Raw genomic sequence first — 26,039 nt, forward strand, 5'->3', positions numbered from 1 at the left:
AGTATCTGGAAGAGGACTAATGGGGGAAGCAATCTGTAAACCTTTATTACTTGGGCAGGCAATACAAATGGGATAAAGCAAAATTTATTATGATTTTTTAAACTATATTGTGATATTGCATGTAATGTATAACTGTGTATAACGTGGAAATTTAATTTTAAAAAGAAAAATAAGAAAATCATGTTTAAAGAAGTTAATTCAGTCTTGGGTGTGAAAGTGGGGTGGGACAGTAGTACCAAATGTCTTCCCAGAGGTTTCACTTTTTCCCACTTTTGGGTTCACGTTTTGATTTTTGCTTCTGTATATCACAAAACTGGTTCCAAATCTAGGAAACTTTGGCCACGTTTCCTAGGTTGGATCCACACTGCCATATAATCCAGTTTCTGAATCAAGATTATCTGTTCAAAGCAGATAACCTGGATACAGAAACTGGATTATATGGCAGTGTAGATGGGGCCCTGGTGATGTTTTCCCAGGCGTGGAGTTCTTCTTGAAGGGAAGTCACTGGGCATTTCAGTCATCTCACAGTGCTCCATATTGACATGTTATCACTTACTTAGGCCCCTTCTACACAGCCCTATTCTCCAGATTATCAAAGCAGATAATCCAGATTTATATACGCTGATGACCTTGGTCTAACAACAAAAGGAAAAGACTTTGAAACTGTTGAAAACCAACTTACTAATGTCCTGAAAAATGTCTCCAGCTATTACAAAGATAACCACCTGAAGCCTAACCCCGTCAAGACACAAGTGTATGCTTTCCATCTCTGTGAAGCCAACAGGACACTGAAGGTCACCTGGGAAGACCAAGAGCCTGAACACTGTTCCCATCCTAAATATCTCGGTGTCACCTTAGATCAAACATTAACATTTAGGAAACACTATGCGAACACCAAGCACAAAGCAGTTGTACGCAATAACATTCTGCGGAAGCTCATTAATAGCGCATGGGGTGCAGACCAAAAAGTAATAAGGACATCAGCCCTGGCTTCGCCCTACTCAACTGCTGAGTTTGCCTGCCCCATCTGGCATAAATCTGCCTTCGTGAAGCAGGTGAATATAGCACTGAATGAGACGTGGAATAATCACAAGCTGTCTCAAACCTACACCTGCTGATGTACTTTATAAACTAGCTGGCATTGCCCCCCTTCCCCCCGTTCCCCCCCTTGTGCTACGGGAAGTTGTTGCCAATTGCGAGAGAAATAAGGTTGAACACTGAAAACCACCCACTGTATGGCTATCAGCCTCATCCCAGTAGACTTAAATCAAGGAAAAGTTTTATGAGAACCACCACTCCTCTAAATATTCCTCCAGCAACAGTAAGAATATCCCTGTGGGCAGCAAAATCAGGCAATTCCCACTGGATGCGCCCCCCCCCCCCAAGAGTCTTCCTCCAGGGATAAACCAAGAATGGGCGACTGTGGAGCAGAACAATTCAGCATCTGCATGCTTGCCCACAATGCCCTACCTCATGCACAGAGGAAGAACTGTTTAAAGCTACAGTCCGTGCAGTCGCTGTTGCCCGTTTTTGGTCTAAAATTATTTAGCTGCTTGTGGTCCCTTAATTTTTATCAGTTTAAAACTTATTTATTCGTGCAATGCTTTTGACACGAATTAAATAAATCCAGATTATCTGATTTGAACTGATTATGTGAGTCGACACTGTTATATAATCCAGTTCAAAGCAGATAATCTGGATTTTATATGGCAGTGAAGAAGGGGCCTCAGTGACAACACGAGGAAAATCAAAATGGTGGACATAGCTAAGGGACCAGTCAGAAATACAAGGCAGAAAAAGCAGAGCCATTGAATGGTGGAAGAATACTTGGTCAACTGCCCAAGAGTTCTTGGCGTTTCTGCTGGATTTGTTACCTAGAGACACACGTTGTCTTTACGATGAAATGGCCTTCTTTAGCACTTTCTTGCAGCAATGACCTAACATTAGCTATTCTTCCAGAGTTGGACATGAACCTGTAGGCAGAGGCTTTCCTGGAGATACCATTCAAGACTGAGAAATGGATTGAGTAACTATGAAATATCGCACATGTTCTAGACATGCAGCCAAATAAGCTGGAATCAAAAAACAAAACAGGATGATAGATTGCATTTTCAGCTTTGCTTTAGGCCAAAACAAACATATGCATATTAATTGTTATACAAGGGCAACACACTGTTACATAAAGATGCAGGTGCCTTCATTATTTGCAGTAAGTTCTCCTCTAATGATTTTAAATCCTTTGAGCCTCAACATCATCTTTTCAAAACCTCAAAGCGACAGTTTGCCAATGGGAAGTGATGACCTCACTATTACACTGTCACCTGCACCATTTGGGAAATGATTTTTTTATGCTTTGATCATTTTTTAAATTACCTGTCTCTTATGCCCTACATTACTGGGATGCCAGAAAAATAATTAGGAAAATCCAAACCTAATTCAAAGCAACACTTATGGGGTTTTCTGCCTTCTGTTCCACAAATAAAAGAACATATTTGACCTCTGAATAAAGTGTAACAATGAAGCCTGCAAATACATGCAGATTAAAACCTGAAGAAATTACATTTAAACCTCAAGGACATTTTCATTTCCACTTCAATGTTCTGAGCTCTTAAATGCAGATCTAGGCACTCCTCTATGTGTTTTGGGATTGTAACTCCTGTAATCTTTACTATTAGCTGTGCTGTCTAGGACTGATGCATATTGTAAGTGAAAACATCTGGAGAGCTTCAAGTCCAACCGATCTACGAGACCACATCTCTTTCTATGAACCAGCATGGGCTTCGAGATCTACCAGGGAGGCCCTTCTCTCAGCCCCAACACTGTCTCAAGTACGGTTGGTAGAGATGAGGGAGAGGGCCTTCTCGGTGGTGGCTCCCCGGTTCTGGAATACCCTCCCAAGAGAGATTAAGTTGGTCCCCACCCTCCAATCCTTTCAATCCAGCCTAAAACATGGATTTTTAAAAGGGCCTTTGACCCCAAGTAAGCTGGAATGTGTCCAAATGAGGTTGACACTCTGGCACTTTAGTTTGTGAATTGATGGCAGCCAGTTTTTACAGACATCTGTTCTGCGTTTTTAAAATTGAACAATTTTATTTTATGCAATGTTATGTGTGTTGGTAGTGGTTGTTGTGTTATTGCTTTATACTTATGTATTGTTTGATGTTATATGCTGCACCCTGGTGTTGTATTCCAGCCTGCATCTGAGCTGTCAGGTGAGCCTGGGGTTGGGCCTGTTCAGTTTGTGATAGTACCTGCACCTGACCTGTCAGGTAAAACTGGGTTGGAGCCTAGGATTCCCATGCAGCCAGATTCTGTATAGCCAGAGTTAGATGAGGCTGCTGTTCCTGAGGATTCTGGGAGCAGGCATACAATGGTTTCAAGCAAGCAGCTTGAATTGCATTCCTTGGGAGAGTCAAGGTCGAGTTATCCCTTGGCAGATGGGCATTCCAGTCTTGATAAGAGTAATGAGGTCGACAGAAAGAAAGCAATATGTCAACAGAGACAAGAAAGGGAGATTTTGAGAAGGAGCAAATGTTTTTTGAGCAATCTTCCCAGGGAAAGAGGTCTTGATTTTCGCTTTAAGAGGAACCACTTCTGAGCATGAACTCTGAGGTGGTAACTTTGCTCATCAAGAGGTTTCATCCTGCTTCATGGACTCTTGTTTCATGTTTCCTTTGGACTTTCATGCCAAGTTCCTGTAAGCCTTGTATCTTGAGTTTTGTTCCAGTTCTTGTTCTTGTTCCTGGGCATTTTGAATTATCAAGTCGTGTTACTGAAAACCTTGCATTTTGAATATCTTGTTCCAGTTCGAGATCCTGTTTTTTGTCCCAGTTCATGATCCTGTTCCTTGGACTAATTTTGATTAAATTGATTGAAGTTTATTCTTGTGTTTGGATTTCTATGGAACCTTTATTATTATTATTATTAAACTTTATTTGTACCCCACTAGCATCTCCCAAAGGACTCGATGCGGCTTACAAAGACCAAGGCCTCAACACACAATATAACAATACAAAACAAAAGGCAAATTAAAAACAATTAAAACAGTATAAACAACAAGCAATAAACAATACGCTAAAACACAATAAAACTGGGCCGGGCCAGAGTAATGGGTACAAGATTAAAAGTGCTGATGTGACAGGTGATATATAAGGCTTATAGGGCAAGTGCAGAGTGCGATATACGATCTTAGTTCTAATAAAGTGCTTATGGGACTTGGTGTTGGAGATTTCCTATTAATCTAGGAAGGCACATTGGAACAGCCAGGTCTTCAAGTTCTTTCTGAAGACTGCCAATGTAGGGGCCTGTCTGAGATCCTTGGGGAGGGTGTTCCAGAGTCGGGGGGCCACCACAGAGAAGGCCCTGTCTCGTGTCCCCACCAACCGCGCTTGCGACGCAGGCGGGATCACGAGCAGGGCCTCTCCAGATGACCGAAGTGAACGCGTAGGTTCGTAGACGGAGATGCGGTCACGGAGGTAGGATGGTCCCAAACTGTTCAGGGCTTTGTAGGTAAGCACCTGCACCTTAAATTGGGCTCGGAAAATAAATGGCAGCCAGTGGAGCTCCTTGAACAGGAGGGTTGACCTCTCTCTGTAAGGGGCCCCAGTTAACATCCTGGCTGCCGCTTGTTGGACCAGTTGGAACTTCTGAGCCGTTTTCAAGGGCAGCCCCACGTAGAGCGCATTACAGTAGTCCAGTCTGGAGGTGACCAAGGCATGGACCACCCCGGCCAGATCAGCCTTCGCGAGGTACGGTCGCAGTTGGCGCACGAGTCTCAATTGTGCGAAGGCCCTCCCAGACACCGCCGACGCCTGAGCCTCGAGCGATGAATCCAGGAGGACTCCCAGACTGCGGACCTGTGGCTTCAGGGGGAGTGTAACCCCGTCCAGCACAGGTTGCCACCCTATACCCCGGTCAGGATTACTATCGACCAGGAGGACCTCTGTCTTGTTGGGATTGATCATCAGCTTGTTCCTCCTCATCCAGATGGACACAGCGGCCAGGCACTCGTCCAGCACCCGAGAGGCCTCCTTGGAATTAGGTGGAAAGGAGTAGTAGAGTTGTGCATCATCTGCATAGAGGTGACACCCAACTCCAAAACTCCGGATGACCTCTCCCAGCGGTTTCATCTAGATGTTAAAGAGCATGGGAGACAGAATAGAGCCTTGCGGGACCCCACAGCTCAAAGGCCAGGGGTCCGAGCAGGCGTCTCCCAGCTTCACCATCTGGGATCGACCCTCCAGGAAGGATCGGAGCCACGACAAAACCGTGCCCCCGAGACCCATCCCAGAGAGTCGTCCCAGAAGGATACCATGATCGATGGTATCGAAAGCCGCTGAGATGTCCAAGAGAACCAACAGGGTCACACTCCCCCTGTCCAGCTCTCTACGGAGGTCATCCACCAAGGCGACCAAGGCTGTCTTGGTGCCGTGACCAGGCCTGAAACCAGACTGTGACTGATCTAGGTAGTTGATGTCATCTAGAAAGCCCTGGAGCTGGGAGGCAACCACCCGCTCCAGCACCTTACCCAAGAAAGGGAGGTTGGAGATTGGTCTGAAATTGTTCAGCACCGTGGAGTCAAGGGAAACCTTTTTAAGGAGTGGACGAACCACAGCTTGTTTCAGGTAAGATGGAAAAACCCCCTGCTCCAACGATGCATTAATGATCAACACAAACCAATCAACCAGCCCCTCCCTGGCCGATTTAATTAGCCAAGACGGGCAAGGGTCCAGAACCGACGTGGTTGCCCTCACAGCCCCAAGGACCTCCACCACGGTCTCAGGAAGAACAAGCCTAAAAGAATCCCACAAAATCAGACAAGCAGATGCCTCAATCACCTCCCCTGGCACTGTGGTGGAATTGGAGTCGAGCTCAAGGCGTATCTGAGCGACTTTGTCTGCAAAATGGTGTGCGAAATCGCGACACCGAGTTGCTGGGTCGTCAAAAGTCTCCTCCACCACAGGTGGCTGAAGGAGTTCCCCAACGACCCGAAACAACTCCGATGATCTATTTGCTGCAGACGCTATACGGGTAGTCATATAGGACTCCTTGGCTGCCCGTATAGCCACGGTATATGCCCTAAGAAAGGCTGTAGCCCGTGCTCGGTCGGACACGTCCCGAGAACTCCTCCAAGTGCACTCTAGCCCCCTCCTCGTATGCTTCATCACAGCCAGCTCCCCGGTGAACCAGGGAGACGGCTTGTCATGACGCAACGTGATGGGGCGTTCGGGAGCGATCGTATCTATTGCCCTGGTCAATTCCCTGTTATAGAGATCGACCAAGACGTCGACAGGATCGCCAGGCTCCATGGCAGGAAGGACCCCTAGATTCCTCAGGAATCCCTCCGGATCCATCAGTCTCCTGGGGCGACTGAACATTGCTTCAAGATTCTCAAGTGCCTCGTACCTTGTGGACTAAAACCTTGTTTTATTGACTTTGAAACTTTGATTTCCTAATGCTTACAAATTATCTTCAATAAACAGCTTACATTGTTATAGCCAGGGGCTCCAGTGTGGTTTTTAGTTGTCTCTGCAGCCTAGGGGCGCAACACCTGGAGTGCCTTTGTAAGCCGCCGCGAGTCCCTTCGAAGAGATGGTGACGGAATATAAATTAAGTTTATTATTATTATTATTATTTATTGTCCACCCCTTTTTTTGAACAGTCATATGTTCCTTCATTTATTTGAAACTGTCATCCACAAACTGTGCCGTGTTCCAAAGGTTCGTTTTAAACGGCACCTAGATGAGTGCCATGGCACCGAGATGAGAACACTCTTTTTAATGCTTAAAGAATACTATTTCCTTTTAAGCTATTAAGATCGTGAATCTTGAGAAATTTTTAAAATATTTTATTATTTTAACATGTAATATTTTAATTTTTTTTAAAAAAATCAAAACCCATACAAAGATAAAATGAAAATGCAATCCACCCTGAAACAATTTCTGGAACAATTCCACTACCCTCTGCTTAAAGTGCATTAATCAGCTATAGATAGTTAACTGGCACAGCAAAAGCCTTCCTAAATATAGCAACTGTCAAGTGACAACACCAAACAAGGCAAAGTTCCTAACAGTTTGAAACACACAAGTTCTTTACAAACACACTGCATTGTGCACTTTGTAATATTAAGGCTATTCTTATACCTGCACCAAAATGTTAAACTTGACACAATGACAGTTTAAGTTAAAAATGTATTTCAGAGTGGCCTCCACATTTTCTGAACAAAGACACAGAAGTAGTAAGACCACGGCCTTTGATATAAAGTCCAGACTTTAAAAATATTTCCAGCTATTAGATCCATCAGAGCTACATAGATTAAAAATTGTGGTAAAAACTGTGTAGCAGTCGGAGGTCTGGGAAGGTACTTACTGCAGTAAATTCTAGATAGTGATGTGAAAGCTTTGGCACATGATTACTACACAATCAAATGATGCTCAATACTGTCTCATTGATCAAAAAGACCCGTGGGAGGAGGATTTACAAAGCAGATGGTTAACTGAACTAGAAGACTGCATATAGCAGCATTCATTGTAGTGGCGGGGAAAAAAGCAGTACATTTGCATAATAGTTTTTACACGGGAAGGAAAATAGAGTGGGGTTTATTTGGAGGGGATGTCTTTGGCCGGTTCATGCATACATTTAAATCACTTGATGGATGATAGCTGCATGTGTGAAATTGAACTGACTTCACTGAAGAGCATTGCATGTTGTGGGTAATATGGGGCAGCATGAAAATTGTATCTGGTATGCTATTCAGTATCACACATACATGTCTCTGCTTGCTGAGACGGCTATCAAGTAATAAACTTGTGTATGCCTGGTTTGGGTAGGAATTGCCAGTTCCTCTGTATACTCATTGTGAAGATATGAATACAATTTCATTCTTATGTACCATTTCAGAATTCATGCAACTTTGAAAATTGAAAACATGGTTGTTCTGGAGCGCGTTTGAATAGGCCCAATAGAGTTGTCATCAGAATACTTCTTTATGTTTATAAAACCGTATGGCACTTTATCACTGTTACTCATTTCCATGATACAGCACTTTATGAAACCTGTCCCGGCTGGTTTGCTTTTAATTACTCTGATTTTATCTGCTTGGATTTTAATGTATTGTCCATTACTTTATTTTGTGTATCATTGAAATGTTTTAAGTTTTGTCAAATATGTTGTGTCGTTGTTTTGGGCTTGTCCCTGTTGTGAGCCGCCCCGAGTCCCTTCGGGGAGATCGGGCGGGATATAAAAAAAAAGTTTATTTATTATTATTATTATTATTATTATTATTATTATTATTATTATTATTATTATTAATAATTTGGGAGGAGCCGCTGTGGTGCAATGGGTTAAACCCTTGTTCCAGCTGGACTGCTGACCTGAAGGTTGGGTTGCTGACCTGAAGGTTGCCGGTTCAAATCTGCGAAACGGGGTGAGCTCCCGTCTATCTCCCAGCAGGATGGTAACACATCCTGTTTCAACAAGTTGAAGCTTAATCCAGGCAAGACAGAGGTCCTCCTGGTCAGTCATGGGGCCAATCAGGGTATCAGGTGCCTTAGGGCACAGGTTCGCAGCTTGGGGGTCCTTCTGGACTCAGTGTTGCTGCTTGATGTTCAGGTGTCATCGGTGGCTGGGAGGGCCTTCATACAATTAAAACTTGTGCCCCAGCTGCGACTGTACCTTAAACATTCTGACATGGCCATGGTGGTCCACGCCTTGGTTACATCCAGATTGGATTACTGCAATGCTCTCTACATGGGGCTGCCCTTGAAGATGGCCCAGAAATTTCAGCTGGTTCAAAGGTCAGCAGCCAGGCTCCTAACAGGAGCTAACTATAGGGAATGCACAACACCCCTATACAACTCCACTGGCTGCTGATAAGCTGCTGGCCTCAATTCAAAGTGCAGGTACTAACCTATAAAGCCCTATACGCTTCAGGCACTATCTATCTCCATGATCGCATCGCCCCCTATGAACCAGCGCGGACCTTAAGATCTGCTGGGGAGGCTTTCCTCTTGCTCCCACCACCATCGCAAGCGTAGCTGGTGGGGATGAAGGAGAGGGCCTTCTTGGTGGTGGCCCACCGGCTCCCCAGAGAGATCACGCCCTCCCCAGAGAGATCAGGCAAGCCGCTACATTGTCCTCTTTCTTTAAGGAACTGAAAACCTGATGATTCCTGCAAGTTTTTGACCCTACTCTGCACTGTATCCACTTCCTGGCCCTATGATATCCTGATCCACTCGTTTTACCTATCCCTTATAATTGACCATTTCTACCTTGAAGTTCTGTTTACTGGTATTTGAATCTTTGATTGACTATGTTGATTTGGTTTGTAATTTTGTGTCTGTTCTTAATAGAATTGTTTTGATTTTGTCTTATGATGTTGTTTATTATGTGTATTATGTTGTACTTTGTTGTGTGGTGTTTTTAGACAATTGAATGTTTTTATGTTTATATCGGAAACCGCCCTGAGTCCTCTAGAGGAAATGAAGCGGTATATAAATAGTTTTATTATTATTTTATTATTATCCAGGCATCTCCTGGGCAACGTCTCTGTAGACAGCCAATTCTCTCACACGAGAAGCAACTTGCAGTATGTTCTTAGGCATGTCAAATAGCCTTCCCTACAGTATATGTTATGAGGAAGACAGTGATCATCCATTTTAAAGAAGGGATTGATGAATCTGAGGGCTGGGGGAGGCAATGCCTGGACAGATACCTTTAAGACAAAGAAATAATGACATACTGAAATCCTCAATGATGAAAGAGTACAAGAACTGCGCTTTGGGATCCATGTAGTTTGTATTGAAAGTCAATTTAAGAAAGTATTGCATAACTCTGGATCCTTGTTGGGGTACATTATTAATGAACTGGATAGATAACTTTGTGGGAGAACATTTTCTGTTAGAATATTATTTTATTTTAATGATAGGCTGAAGTGGAGTGGGTCTCTAAAGCATAATTTTATTGCTGCTCAATTATGAGAGATTCCAGTGCATTATTCTTTTTGTCTTAAAGGTAACTTTCCAAGCTCTGACAAGGTAAGTTTCTCACCCCTAAAGCCATCTACTGAGTTCATGAATAAAGCCAGAATTCAAATGCAAATCTCCCAAGGCTCACAAAAGGCCTGATGTTTGTTCTGTCATATATCACTTCTCTGTTCTCCCCAAGTAAGAACAAAGAAACAAATTAGGGTAAGACCTTTATTGAGACTGCAAAAAGCTCAGAAACTGCTTTGTACTTGCTGCCCACATTCCGTGGACTGTGACACTGCTGTCTCCATTTTACTATCGGGAAACATCAAGCCCAAGGCTATCAATTTGCCAGACCACAAACATTGAATCCAGAGGTGATAATGAGATGTGGTGCTTAAATATTAAGAGCTGCCAAGATTTGTTCTTTTTATTGGCACAGTTCCTGTGCTGCTTCATGAAAGGCAGAAATACTTCAAGCCAAGCCTCACCTGTAGTCGCTTAAGTATGGTAATAAAGTTATAGGGCAAGCTTTTACAGCTTGTGTTTCTCTCAAGCTGTTAGGGTGTTGTTTAAAGTATAGGATGCCTGTTGGAAAAAAGGGTTGGTCAGCCTGAAGGGACTCAACTGAGTTGAGAATTAGTTTAGTGGGTCTTTTGAGTGAAAACTAAGGGCGCTTCTACACAGTGCTTAAACCCACTTTGGAGCGGGTTTAAGAAATCCACTCCGAAGCAGGTTTAAGTCCCCATGGGTACCCAAAAGAAGCAGGCTTTCCTGGGAGTTGTCCCCATTCCAGCATGGTAACTGCCATACTGGAATGGGACCATCCCAAAAAGTCTTTAAATAAAATAAAAACTTACTGGATTGCCACGAGGCTGCTCTGGCAGCCCTCCTAGTACATAAAAAAGAGTTTATCTGTTTTGCCCTGAATTACGTCGCTCTTTACTGGAGGCATTGCTTGGACGCTTCCGGTAAAAGCGTGACAGGTCCTGCATTTTGGGGCCTGTCTGGAAGGGCCATAAGAAATCGGCTGGTCATACAATCCTAGATTATAAATTACTCAGAAATAATTCATGTATCCAGCAGTCCCAAGAAAATAGGATTAGGATTGCAGCACATCTTAGCTTCCTCTACTGAAGTTCCACTAAGGGCATAAAGGAGCAGGAAACTATAAGCAACTGTGAAGGCACTCTATGGAATTCCCACTGGATTCACTTGGATGTCTGCATAAACAGAAAATAACTTTTCACAGCCTACCCCAGTGTTTTCATAGAATGGACATTGATGGACATTGTGTTTAAAGCATGTCGAGGGGCATGACAATTTTAGGAGCATTTAAATCCAAATATTTTGATTCAATTGGTTCTCAAACATGTTTTTGAAGCAAAAGCTCAAAAAGCCCTAAGAAATAATAATAATACAGTAGAGTCTCACTTATCCAAGCCTCGCTTATCCAAGCCTCTGGATAATCCAAGCCATTTTTGTAGTCAATGTTTTCAATATATCGTGATATTTTGGTGCTAAATTTGTAAATACAGTAATTACAACATAACATTACTGCGTATTGAACTATTTTTTTCTGTCAAATTTGTTGTATAACATGAAGTTTTGGTGCTTAATTTGTAAAATCATAACCTAATTTGATGTTTAATAGGCTTTTCCTGAATCCCTCCTTATTATCCAAGATATTCGCTTATCCAAGCTTCTGCCGACCCGTTTAGCTTGGATAAATGAGACTCTACTGTAATAATAATTTATTTCTATTCCACCCTATCCCCCCAAAGGGACTCAGGGAAGATTCCAATCTATATATATAAAAGAGTGATGGCATCACGGCGATGGACAAAACAACAAATCTACAGCTCCCCCAAACTCTAAAATTGGCAACGCAATCCATCATCCCCGCCTCCAGTAAGATACAACATAATCAAACAAAAAACACAATCACAACACCAAAAAAACACAACAGGCAATCTGCGCACGCGCAGAAACACAGTCCTCCCAACTCTTTCCGCGCGCGCACACACACACAGAACCGTTCCCCTCCCTCCCTCTCTTGCACCTCCTCCACCGCCGAAGCCAGGGACATCTCCGCCTCACGAGGCTGAGCTCCCCATCCTCGAATCGGGAGTTCTACTCCAAAACACCCGGAGGGCCTAAGCCGACCCTTCCCTGCCCTCACCTCTCGCCTGGAAAACAAAAAGGTCCCTCCCTCGGGACCTTCCTGGTTTTTGGCGCCAACACTGTCATTGCCGCGCCAGGCACTTCTGGGAAAGCGAGTCCTGCCTCTCTCCCTCTGTGTGGAGGGGAAGCCTTTCCCACCCCTTTCTCTTCCTCTCGGGCCTGCAGCGGCGGACGAGCACCACGTTGCCCGCCTTCCTGGCCCGGTTCCCCTCCTCCTCCTCGCCGCTGCTCAGGCCTCCTCCTGTCCTCCGCGGGAAGAACATGGAGGCCGGCATCGGGAAGCGCGGAGGCGGGGAGGAAGCCGCGACGCCCCAGGCCTGCGCCTCCACTGGAGCCCGCTCTTGCCTGGCCTACAACCCACCACCACACCGGCGCCACCTCCGGTAGGAGGGGAAGGGCCGGGATTGAGGGGCAAAGGGGAAGGGCAGACCTCACCCCGCCACGCCTCCCGCCTGGCCCCTGAGCACGTACAGAGCGCCTTCTCCTCTTCTCTTATTTACCCTTTTCCAGGGCCCGGGGGATGGCGCAAACGCCTTCCTTGCAAAATTATAAATATACAGTAGAATCTCACTTATCCAACATAAACATCCCAGCACAACATTGCATAACTGAATATGTTGGATAATAAGAACGGATTCAGGAAATCCCAATTAAACATCAAATTAGGGAATCATTATACAAATTAACCACCAAAACATCATGTTATACAACAAATTTGACAGAAAAAGTATCACAATTTAAAACACTGAATACACAAAAATTGACTACTAAAACGCAGACTACATTGGATAATCCAGAACATTGCATTACCAAATGTTGGATAACTGAGATTCTACTGTAAGATGAAATAATTACTGTGGTGCAGTAATACACAACAATATAATCTCTACAATCACAACACTAAATAAACAACACCACTCTGAAAACGGGAATTCCAGACAGGAAACAATCAGGGCCAGCTAACACCTCCCAACAAAGTATTCCCATCGCCAAAGTCTGGGAAATCCTCTGTTTTCTGAGGGTCACAGACAGTAGAAGCACATAAAATATCACACACAACACCACTCTGAAAACAAGGAAATTCCAGAGAGGAAACAATCACGGCCAGCTAACACCTCCCAACAAAAAATTCACTCAGGGAGGAAACAGCCAGGCTTTAAAGCTACAAGGTCATTACATGCTAATCATTTTTCCTAATTGCAGCATTCATACTTCCCTCCAACAGACAAAAACAATCAAAAATATTGTATATTCACAACCTTACGAAAATAATACCCCTGATGGTGCAGCGTGTTAAAGCGCTGAGCTGCTAAACTTCTGGACCGAAAGGTTGCAGGTTTGAATTCGAGGAACAGACAGAGCCCCCACTGTTAGCCCCAACTTCTCCCAACCCTAAAGTTCAAAAACATTCAAATGAGAGTAGATGAATAGGTACCACTCCAGCGGAAAGGTTACGGTACTCCATGCAGTCATACCACATGACCTTGGAGGAGTCTACGGACAACGCCAGCTCTTCAAGCTTACAAATAGAGATAACCACTAACCCCCAAAGTCGGACACGACTGGACTTAATGTCAGGGGAAAACGTTTACTCTTTACCTTAACTACCACCAATTCCTCAATACTTTATTTCCCATACCACCAGACTTCGCCACAGCAACGCGTGGCCGGGCACAGCTAGTCTATATATATAAAAGAGTGATGGCATCAGGGCAGTGGACAAAACAACAAAACTACAGGCCCCCCAACCTCGAAATTTGACAACACAACCCATCATCCACGCCTCTAGGTTGATACAACAAAAAGAAAAGAAAAATAAAGTCCTAATTAGAGGGAGAGCAATAATTGTTTTTATCCAATTTCTGCCAGTTTAGAGGGCTAATCTCTGCCCACTTGGTTGCCTAGCAACCAGCCAAGGGACAGCCAGGTTTCAGTTAGGGGACAGGCAAATTTAGGCCTCACTTAGGCTTCTTCCACAGATTATCTAATTTGCACTGGATTATATGGCAGTGTAGACTCAAGGCCCTTCCACACAGCTATATAACCCATTTATAATCTTATATTATCTGCTTTGCACTGGATTATCTTGACTCCACACTTCCATATAATCCACTTCAGTGGGCATTTTATACAACTGTGAAGAAGGAGCCTCATATAATCCAGTTCTAAGCAGATAATATAAGATGATCAATATACAGTAGACTCTCACTTATCCAACATAAACTGGCCGGCAGGATAAGTAAATATATTGGATAATAAGAAGGGATTCAGGAAAAGCTGATTAAACATCAAATTAGGTAATCGTTATACAAATTAAGCATCAAAACATCATATTATACAACAAATTTGACAGAAAAGGTAGTTCCATGCGCAGTAATGCTATGTAGTAATTACAGTAGAGTCTCACTTATCCAACACTCGCTTATCCAACATTCTGGATTATCCAATGCATTTTTGTAGTCAATGTTTTCAAAATATCATGATATATTGCTAAATTCATAAATACAGTAATTACTACATAGCATTACTTCGTATTGAACTACTTTTTCTGCCAAATTTGTTGTCTAACATGATGTTTTGGTGTTTCATTTGTAAAATCATAACCTAATTTGATATTTAATAGGCTTTTCCTTAATGCCTCCTTATTATCCAACATATTCGGTTATCCAACATTTTGCCAGCCCACTTATGTTGGATAAGTGAGACTCTACTGTACTGTATTTACAAATTTACCAGTAAAATATCACAATGAATTTGAAACACTGACTACAAAAACATTGATTATGAAAAGGCAGACTGTGTTGGATAATCCAGAACATTGTATAATCGAATGTTGGATAAGTGAGATTCTACTTTAATATGAAATAATTACTGTGATAGAATAATGCTGATGGCACAGCATGTTAAAGCGCTGAGCTGCTGAACTTCTGGACCGAAGGTTTGAATTGGGGGAACTGACAGAGCCCCCACTGTTAGCCCCAGCTTCTGCCAACCCAGAAGTTCAAAAACATGTAAATGTGAGTGCATCAATAGGTACTGCTCCGGTGGGAAGGTAACGCTGCTCCATGCAGTCATCCCACATGACCTTGGAGGAGTCTACAGACAATGACGGCTCTTCGGCTTAGAAATGGAGATGAGCACCAACCCCCAGAATCGGACATGACTGGACTTAACGTCTGGGGAAAACGTTTACCCTTTACCTTAACTACCACCAATTCCTCAATACTTTATTTCCCATACCACCATTCTTCGCCACAGCAACGCGTGGCCGGGCACAGCTAGTATAATATATAAATGTTTATATATTATATGTAATGTATATATCTCAGGAATGGGCCGGGCCAGTGGCAGATGGATGGAGAGTTTTTGCGTAAACTAATTTGCACAGTGCAAGAAAAAGGAAATAAAGAACAATATAATATTTAAAAAGGAAGAACAATTTTAACCAAAATAAGTGTATTTTAGTGGAAGACCCCCCAGGATCATCCAGTTGAACCTCCTTCCGTCAACAGATGGCCATTTAGACTTTGTAAATAAATAAATAAATATAGAAACCCCAAGAGCCATCCAGTCCAACCCCCTTCTGTCATGCAGGAAAAGCACAATCAAAGCACTCCCAAAAGATAGCCATCCAGACTTTGTAATAATAATAATAATAATAATAATAATAATAATAATAATAATAATAATATAATATTATTATTATTATTATTAATAATAATAATAATAATAATAATAATAATAATAATAATAATAATAGCAGAGACCCCTGGGGCCATCCATTCCAAGCCCCTTCTGCAATGCTGGAAAAATACAATCAAAGCATTCACTGAATGGTGGGAGGAAAATAGGGTTTTGGAAGCAAAAAAAGCAGGGGGTGGGGGAAGGGTCTGGGCAGAGAGGCAGACAGGGAGAACGGGTCTGGGCGGCAAGGAAAAGAGTCTGTGTGGTGAGGAAGGTGGGGAAGAAATGGTCTGTGACATGGGAGGGCGTTGCTGCAGCTACCATTCCAGCAACTCAAAACTTTAATTTCCCTGCATTTCTCAGGAGGAGGAAAGAGGAAAAGGAGGGAAGCAGCGTGGAGCCACGGAACCCCATCACTATTATCCACGGAGCCCCTCACTATTACCCCAAGGGCTCCATGGAGCACTGTTTGAGAACCCATGGCCTAAAGAAGCAGGGCTGACCATCTCCTGGAAATTAAAGGAACCAGTTTGGCATACAGTCAAGCACTTTCAGGATCCCTATCTTTCTGCTTACGTTAAGTTCAGAAAATATCCAAAGCATAAGGAATTACTGTAAGAGTCAACAAATCATTTTGCTAAATGACGTAATGTCCATCTCAGTCAGAGCTTGGGGAAAAATCTTTTTCTGGTCTACAACACCCAAAATACTCCAGTGTGTCATGCTGGCTGTGATATTCTGGAAGTTATGGTTCAAAAGAAGTTAACTTTTCCAAGCTTGTGAGCTAGTCTCACACTTGGAATGTAAGGGCAGACACACAGATGCTCCAGAGAAATTCACAAGTACTTAAAATAAAGATGAGTTAATCTTGACAGTGTATATCTGCAGAAAAAAAAACTACACAACACATAAGCGTGATTTATTAGGATGAGCATGGACTTATTAACCTGAAAGAAAGCTGCATTTATCCTAGTGCTGTTAGCTGTGACTGCACAGGACTAATGTTTAAAATTAAGCTTCAAGACACCATCTCCAGCCCACTAAAACATTTCTAACTTTGATATATGTGAGTCATCTGGGAAGAGAAAAGGCGGGGAAATGTTACTGGGTCCCAGGGCCTTTCCGCACAGTCATATAACATAGAATATCAAAGCAAAAAACCCCACAATATCTGCCTTGAATTGGGTTATCTGTGTCCACAATGCCATATATTCCAGTTCAAACCAGATTTCTTTTTCATGTGAGGAGCGATTTGAGAAACTGCAAGTCGCTTCTGGTGTGAGAGAATTGGCTGTCTGTAAGAACGTTGCCCAGGGCCCAGGGGACACCCAAATGTTTTGATATTTTGCCATCCTTATCGGAGATTCTCTCATGTCCCTGCATGGGGAACTGGTAAAGGGAGCTCACCCACTCTCCCTGGATTCAAACCACCAACCTGTCAGTCAGCAGTCCTGCTGGCACAAGGGCTCCAAACAGATAGTTATATGGGATTTTATTTAGCTGTGTGGAAGGGGCCCAATGATCTGGAAGCTGACTTATGTTGCATACTTTTACATTTGTTGGTAGTAAATAAACTCCCAAGTTAACTGGTACCCGTAGAGGCCCAATAAATATAATTTCTGATTGCTTGGAAATTATTAGTAAAAATAGACCTAATTAATACCATACTCCATACTATACCATACCAAGAACTCTGTATTGATTTGATATTGAAATACAGCAATTAAAAGCAAGTTAAGATAAAGACTTACTTAACATTTCCTCTAAAATGATAACTTTTTTATTTTAACGTGGTTGCAGCTGATCAAATAATTATTTCTTCAATTTTTTGCAAGTTGCTTGAGAGTTCTAGTTGCTTAAGAGTGTGCGGTCTTCTTTTTTATCATTTGTCTCTTCTCGGTCCTCAGGAAGGGAGAAGAATGGGTCCAAACTTTCTGTTGAAGACTCTGTCTATAAGCCAGAATTTTTCAGCTATTGTGCAATTTACACAATCAATAAATCAATCGATGCGCCAATCTTTAGCTTCTCATTACACAGGAAGCAATCTTGCAGATTTGTTACCCTTCAAATCACTACAACCACCTTCCTCATTAACCCCCACTGTCCTTGATCATTATGTGAACTACAACACTCATCACGCATAATCCAAAATATCCAGAGGAAGGCTGAGCTAGAGTGAAATGCAATCACATCTAAAATCCATAAAAAGAGTGCTACTTTTATTGGTTCAACCAAAGATGCATAAAACACAAGATGGAAGTAAGTTGTTGTGAGTTTTCTGGGCTATTTGGCTATGTTCAGAATCATTCTCTCCTGATGTTTCACCCACATCTTTGGCAGGCATCCTCAGAGGTTGTGAGGTCCCGTGGGAGGCTTCTCTTATGTCCCTGCATGAACCTCACAACCTCTGAGGATGCCTGCCGTAGATGTGGGTAGAACATCAGGAGAGAATGCTTCTGGAACATGGCCAAAGAGCCCAGAAAACTCACAGCAACCAAGTAATTCTGGCCATGAAAACCTCTGACAATAGAAGATGAAAGCTTCCAAAACTCTATTTGCTTTGTCATCAGGCAAAGAAGCCATTACAAATCTTATGGAAGAGGGGGGAATGAGGGTGGTAAAGTGAAATGATAAGAAAGGAAGTATCCAGGCTTTCACTGGATTTTTATTTTCCTCACTCTCGCTTTTTCAGTGCAAATCAGATACAACAATAAAACTTGAAAGTCTTATTAACACCTCACTCACTTGTCAGTGCAAGGAAGGTCCCCCTGGTACCCTGACATGTGCCGAATGGGATCACTGCCTCTGCTTTGAAAGAGAAGGTCCCAGAGCGAAGCCTTTCCGCATTCTCCTTTCCAATGGGAATCATAATAAAGGGCGGAAAATGTCTTTAGTAAAATGTTTTTTCTTCACAGGAGAAATAACTCAGAGAGCATGCTTTGCATGCAAAAAGGCCCTGGCGAAAAGAATCAAAGACCCAAGGGATCCGCTACCCGGTAGTACAGAGCCAAGTTATTAGACCCTGCTGGGCTACATGGACAAGTCATCCAGCCTGATATAAGGCACTGTAACAAAGAAACAGAAAAAATAGATCTGTGAGCATTTGGGGAATCCTGAAACAATCTGTGAGCATAGAGGGGGCTTTGTTTAATCCAACGCCTGCACAAGGAAAACTCTCAAAATGAGCATCTTTTTTTTTTTTAAAGCCATAAAGTAGCTGAGTGATGCATTGAGGTGCAATAAATGGGCAGGTATATTGGTAATCCAGTCAGGCTCCGCTCTTTTTTGGAGCACAGATGGCTCCTCATCAGGAGGATTTTACGCATTCAGAGTGTTTAATCTTTGAAAATGGGAGCCAAAAAGCAGCGCAAATGGTGTGTACTCACACATATACAGAGAGTGCATGTACACTGCAGAATTTATGTGGCTTGAAACCACTTGAACTGCCATGGCTCAGTGCTGTGGAATCATCAGAGTTGTAGTTTGACAAGGTCTTTAGCCTTCTCTGCCAAAGGTATCAATGCTTCACCAAACCAGAAAAAAACAGGATTCCCTAGCATTGAACCATGGCAGTTCAAGTGGTTTCAAACTACATTAAGTCTACAGTGTAGATATACCCAGAGAGAAAGACTTTCCTGCTCTGCCCTGAATCTTACAACTTAAATCTTAGACTAGATCTACACTGCTTTATATCCTAGGATCTGATCCCAGATTATCTTTTTTGAACTGGATTATATGAGTCTCCACTGGATTTGAACTGGGAAGTGTAGATCCATCCTCAGGGGCAGCCCTGCAAAAATGGTTATGAGCCGTTCTACACTGCCATCTAAAATCCAGATGATCTGCTTTGAACTGGATTATCTGGCAGTGTAGATTCATATTATCCAGCTCAATACCAATCATGTGGATTATCTGCTTGGACAATCTGGATTATATAGCAGTGTACAAGGGGCCCAAATGCCGTTTTTTAACCGCGCCCAAAGGGTCCCCCATCTTCACTGATTGATGCATATTCAAACCAGCATTGAAGATCTTGGCAGCACTTAATATTCAAGAACCACATCTCATTATCACCTCTTGATTCAATGCTTGTGGTCTCGGAAATTGCTAGCCTTGAGCTTGATGTTTCCCAATAGTAGAAAGCAGTGTCAAAGTCCACAGAATGTAGGCAGCAAGCATAAGTCTGTTTTGAACTTTCTTGCAGTCTAAAACTCATTGAAGATTGCATTTTTGGCTGTGCAAAGGATTCCATGGGAAATGCTAGTCCCTGTTAAGAGTCCCCGGATGGTGATGCCACCAAACAGAAGCCAGAGGCACGTTAAGGGGCATTGTTTTGGCACGCTTGTTGGAAATTACAACCTTCAAGCTTTCTCTAGTTTATCAGTTTATCTATGATCCTGTTGCTTACTGTTTGTATATATATATATTCTGGTATGCAGCTTCCTTTATTTTATGGTTCCTGAGAAGTTATCAAAGGGGCTACAGACCACATGATCACTTCAGATCACCAGAGACTACTTTGGACCTCAGACCACACACTTGCTTGCTGTTTTGTTGTAAGATATGTCCTGGCCAGATGGCACAGAGAATTGTCTCAAACATATCTGAAACTGGACTGATAAGTTTTGTACCTGTATATGCTGAACACATGAAGGTTGTGAGTAAAGCAAATATTTTTATTTTTATAAAAAATCTACTTCATTTTTTGTCTCTTGAGTGCATGATAGGAAGAACAAGGAGGTGAGAGGGCCTCTGCGATGAGAAGATAGGGAAAAAGGCAGAACTACTAAATGCCTTCTTTGCCTCAGTCTTCTCACAAAAAGAAAGCTGTCCTCAACCTGAGCAACATGGAGTGGATGAAGGATTGAGGAAAATTCAACCCCAAATAGGGAAACAAGTCATCCAGAAATAACTAGCCACTCTAAACAAATTCAAGTCCCCAGGGTCAGATCATCTACATCCAAGAGTATTGAAAGAACTAGAGGAAGTAATTTCAAAACCATTGGCAATCATCTTTGAGAGTTCTTTGAGAATTGGACAAGCCCAGCAGATTGGCGGAGAGCAAATGTGGTCCCTATCTTCAAGAAGGGGAAAAAGAACGATCCAAACAATAACCATCAGGTCAGCCTCATGTTGATACCAGTCAAGATTCTGGAAAATATGATTAAGGAAGTGGTCTGCAAACACCTAGAAAATAATGTCATCATCACTAATAGCCAACATGGATTTATCAAAAACATGTCATGCCAGACTAATCTGATCTCTTTTTTTGATAGAGTTACAAGCTGGGTAGATGCAGGGAATGCCGTGGATGTAGCATATCTAGATTTCAGTAAGGTCTTCAACAAGGTTCTGCATGCCCTTCTGGCAAACAAACAAGTCGAATGTGGACTAGGCAAAACTATGGCTAGGTGGATTTGTAATTGGTTAAGCGAACGAACCCAAAGGGGGCTTATCAATGCTTCCTCTTCAGCCTGGAAAGAAGTGACAAATGGAGTGCCATAAGCAGGGTTCTGTCCTGGGCCTGGTTCTGTTCAACGTCTTTATTAATGACTTAGATGAAGGATTAGAAGGCATGATCATCAAGTTTTCAGATGACACCAAATCGGGAGAGATAGCCAATGTTCCAGAAACATTCTGTCCTGACGTTTCACCCACATCTATGGCAGGCAGGCATGTTGCCGGGGGGGGGGGGGGGGGGCTTGAGAGGCTTCAGCCCCCCCCCCCACCCCACCCAAAAGCCTTACATTTATTATTTAAACTGCTATTTTTATTCATATCATGATCTGATCACCATGCTCAATATATCCCATATGCATGGGGGTATTGGGATAACGATACAAAAGGTTTCCTAGTGTAGATCCTCTCTCACTCAGACTCAGCCCCCTACAGGCCTGATGGCAGTTATCCTTAGAGTCTGTATTGGAATTAACTGCACCCAGTCTCTGAGCACATATCCTTTTGGCATATGAATATATGGAGACCACCTTTTGAAAATCACTAGTCAAGAAAAGCATGACCTTGTTAGGAGTCAACTCTCTGAACAAGTGATATTCACAAGCATTCATGTAATGACACACTGGTAACTGAGCTGTTAAACTGAAGATCCATGTTTTTGAACTGCCAAGGACAAAGACATGCCACTATAAAAATATATTTGGCTAGCAGAGGATGGTTGTTTCTTTAAGGCTGAAATTGCAGTTGTAATTGCCTGAAATATATATACTCCCTTTAAAAACCTTTTAGCTTAAAATATGCACTCAGAGATAAAAACAAAGTCTTCTTTGAAAAATAACATGTCTTGTTTACTCAGAATCATCTTGCATTAATTCACCATACAGGGACATTAGTTATTAAAGTTCAGTTACAGATAGGGTGTAGCTTCTCTCTGTGTTGAATACACAGGGTATCATTCTTAATCAATTATGTACTCACTGAAGTACATAAGCATACTTCCAGATTGATGTCCAAACAGCAACATGCATGCATCCACCTCCACTGAGATCTGATGCAAAAGGGGAATGCAAAATGGAGTCCTGAGTCTGAACATGCTCAGTACAATCACATACCTATAACACCTCCCACACCAAAGAGGTCAGTCAAACTGACAAATCAACATAGGCATAGAATACAGATTAGCAAATATATACAGTAGAGTCTCACTTATCCAACCTTCACTTATCCAACGTTCTGTATTATCAAACGCAGTCTACCTCCCGCCCGGATCCACAGCTGTTTCCCTAGGCAGCAACGTGTAGCAGGCCAACACGCCCAACAACACAAGTGCAGCCATGCTCCGAAACAAGTGACAGACTTGTTGTAAAACATGATGTTTTGGTGCTTAATTTATAAAATCATAACCTTATTTGATGTTTAATAGGCTTTTCCTAAATCCCTCCTTATTATCCAACATTTTAGCTTACCCAACGTTCTGCCAGCCCGTTTATGTTGAAGAAGCGAGACTCTACTGTCAATTTGAGGAGCCCCCAGTGGCGCAGTGTGTTAAAGCGCTGAGCTGCTGAACTTGCTGACTGAAAGGTTGGTCATTCGAATCCATTCGAGTTCGAGTGAGCACCCGCTATTAGCGCCAGCTTCTGCCAATCTAGCAGTTCAAAACATGCAAATGTGAGTAGATCAATAGGTACCGCTCCAGCAGGAAGGTAAGAGAGCTCCATGCAGTCATGCCAGCCACATGACCTTGGGGGCGTCTATGGACAACGCTGGCTCTTCAGCTTAGAAATTGGGATGAGCACCAACCCCCAGAGTGCGACATGACTAGACTTAAAGTCAGGGGAATACCTTTACCTTTACATACTATACATTAACAAATAAATAGTGAGAAGCTTGAGAGGCTGCTATTTCTAACAGGTTATGGGTAATAATAATACAGTAGAGTCTCACTTATCCAACGTTCTGGATTATCCAATGCATTTTTGTAGTCAATGTTTTCAATATACCATGATATTTTGGTGCTGAATTCATAAATACAGTAATTACTACATAGCATTAATGTGTAATGAACTACTGTTTCTGTCAAATTTGTTGTATAACATGATGTTTTGGTGCTTAATTTGTAAAATCATAATCTATTTTGATGTTTAATAGGCTTTTTCTTAATCTCTCCTTATTATCCAACATATTCGCTTATCCAACGTTCTGCCGGCCCGTTTATGTTGGATAAGTGAGACTCTACTGTAATAATATGAGGTTCTGAATTATTATTATTATTATTCAGTCTAACAACTGAAACCATTGCCTTGCATAATTATATCGGGTTGTATACCACAAGAGAAGAGTCTACTCTAAAGAGTTTTCGGCTCTTCTCTGAAAGGTGATGCTTTTCTCCAAAGTTATGATCTCCAAAAGGTGTTTTCCTAAAGCGCTTTCGTGGAAGGGCGCGGGGGGGGGGGGGGGGGGAGCCAACTTTGGGGCCAAGACTTTGAGCGTTTTGATTTCCCCGCAACCGCTGCGTAGCTCCCAAGGCCATTGTTCATGTTGGCACAGCTCTGAAAATAAAAACTTTTGGGGTGGAAAAGACCTGACAAGGAGGCGCTTTCTCTCTGGGACCGCTCCGAAGGCCGTTTTGGGCCTTGGCCGAGCCTCCCTCCCCTCCTTTTCGGAAGGGGGAGGAGCCGCGGCGCGTTTCTGGCTGGCGTCTCCAAGCGGGCCGAGCTTTCGAGGCGGCGAGAGAGAGAGAGAGAGAGAGAGAGAGCGGCTCCGTCCAAGATCCTCTCCGGAGCCATCCTTCCTGGCTTCCCTGCCTCTGCGGAGGGAGCGCCGCCTCCTTCCCGGACCTGCGGAGATGAGGGACCGGCGGAGGCGGCAAAAGGGAAAGGAGGGCAGCCAAGAAGGGAAAGGGGAGCCCGCGATGCCGGCTTGAAGGCAGGGAGCGTCGCCCGCCCCGCGGCTCTGGATGCTGCTGCGGCGGCTGCTCGGCGCTTGGGAGCGCGCATGGCGGCGGCGGCGGCTTCTGGGCAGCAGCAGCAGCAGCGGCGGCGGCCGGCGAGGCGGCGGGGCTCGAAGGGGCGTCCTCCTCCCGCTCCTCCGCCTCCTCCTCCGCCGCCGCGTCCTCGCCTGCCGGGCCTGCGGGCGGTGCGGTGGCGAAGGGCGGCCCCGCTGCGCCGGGCGCTGTGGCTGCTGGCCGTGGGCGCCTCGCTGGGCTTGCTGCTGGCCTGGTCGTCCAACCGGCTCCTGCACTGGCTGGCCTTCCCCTCGCACACCACGGTGCGCACGCAGTGGAGCCGCCGCCTGGCCTTCCCGGCCGTCACGCTCTGCAACAACAACCCGCTCCGCTTCCCGCGCCTCTCCAAGGGCGACCTCTACTACGCGGGCCACTGGCTCGGCCTCCTCTGGCCCAACCGGACGGCGCGGCCGCTGCTGGACGAGCTGCTCCGGGCCGAGCCCGAGCGGCGGCGCTGGTTCGCCAAGCTGGCCGACTTCCGCCTCTTCCTCCCGCCCCGGCACTTCGGGGGCATCAGCCGGGAGTTCGTGGACCGCCTCGGACACCGCCTCGACGACATGCTGCTCTCCTGCAAGTTCCGCGGAGAGCCGTGCGGGGCCCACAACTTCTCCGCCGTGAGTTGCGATGGGGGCGCCCCAAGGGGGGCGGGGGACGGGCACAGATAGCCGCCTCTTCCCCATCATGAAGAGCAGGCACCCAACAAGTGTAGCTCCCCTCCTCAGCATCACCCTCATTAAAAGCAGATAACCAACAGGTGTAGCTCCCTCCTCCTCATCGTCAAAAGTAGACACCCAAGTAGTGTAGACCTTCTCCTCCTCCTCACCTCATCATCATCATCAAAAGCCCAACAGGAGTAGCTCCCCCTGCTCCCCCCCCAATAGATGTAGTTCCTCTCTTCCTCCTCCTCCTCCTCCTCATCATCATGAAGAGCAGACACCCAACAAGTGTAGCCCCCCTCCTCTTCATCACCATCCTCATAATTAAAAGCAGATGCCCAACAGGTGTAGCTTGTAGCTCCCCTCCTCATCACCATCCTCCTCCTCATCACCAAAAGTAGACACCCAACTAGTGTAGCCTTCTTCTCCTCATCATCACCATCCTAATCATCATCATCATTAAAAGCAGATGCCCAACTAGTGTAGCCTTTCTCCTCTTCACATCATCACCAAGAGCCCAACAGGTGTAGCTCCCCTTCTCCTTTGCCGTCTCCTCTTCATCATCAAAAGCAGACGCCCAACAGGTGCAGCTCCCCTTCTCCTCCTCATCACCATCCTCCTCCTTCCTCAAAAGCAGATGCCCAACAGGTGCAGCTCCCCCCCCCCCCCCCACCAAATCAACATCCTCATCATTCACAGCAGATTCCCCAGCAGATGTAGGTTCCCATCAGTCTGGAGCACAGCTTCTTCAACTTTCCTGACACTGCACCTTTTTTGGTCTGAGACATTTTTATGCCACCCTCGGGATATCAAATAGATATAATAATCAAACATTTACTGACAACAAACTAGCATTTGCAAGGCGTGCTAAACAGGCCAGTTTCCCTTTTTGCAACGCACAGGCAGTCCCCAAGTTATGAACAAGACAGGTTCTGTTGGCTTTTTTTCTTAAGCTGAATTTTTTTGGAAGTTGGAACAGGTACATTTTAAGTGCAACTCCAGCCATATATATATAGAGAGAGAGAGAGAGGGAGAGAACCCTTTCAGAAGTGGATTTCCCTTCCGAGGGGTAGATTTTTCTCACGTCCT

At 44.1% G+C, this 26,039-nt stretch overlaps 1 protein-coding gene across 2 annotated transcripts in view; it reads left to right on the forward strand.

Annotated features, from left to right (window-relative positions):
* Nucleotides 1–26,039, forward strand: part of asic2 (acid sensing ion channel subunit 2) — a 553,450-nt gene that overhangs the window by 321,720 nt on the left and 205,691 nt on the right. Inside the window, exon 1 of one of the 2 annotated variants that reach the window (XM_062984153.1) lies at nucleotides 24,001–24,908. The exons of the other annotated variant lie outside the window; for it this stretch is intronic. Within the exon in view, the coding sequence (XP_062840223.1) occupies nucleotides 24,285–24,908 (624 nt within the window). The 5' untranslated portion in view covers nucleotides 24,001–24,284. Of the gene's footprint in view, nucleotides 1–24,000; nucleotides 24,909–26,039 lie in introns of those variants that run through there. 2 annotated transcript variants of the gene reach the window in all.

The sequence above is a fragment of the Anolis carolinensis genome, chromosome 6 (genome assembly GCF_035594765.1).
Source record: "Anolis carolinensis isolate JA03-04 chromosome 6, rAnoCar3.1.pri, whole genome shotgun sequence".
Lineage (NCBI taxonomy): Eukaryota > Metazoa > Chordata > Lepidosauria > Squamata > Dactyloidae > Anolis > Anolis carolinensis.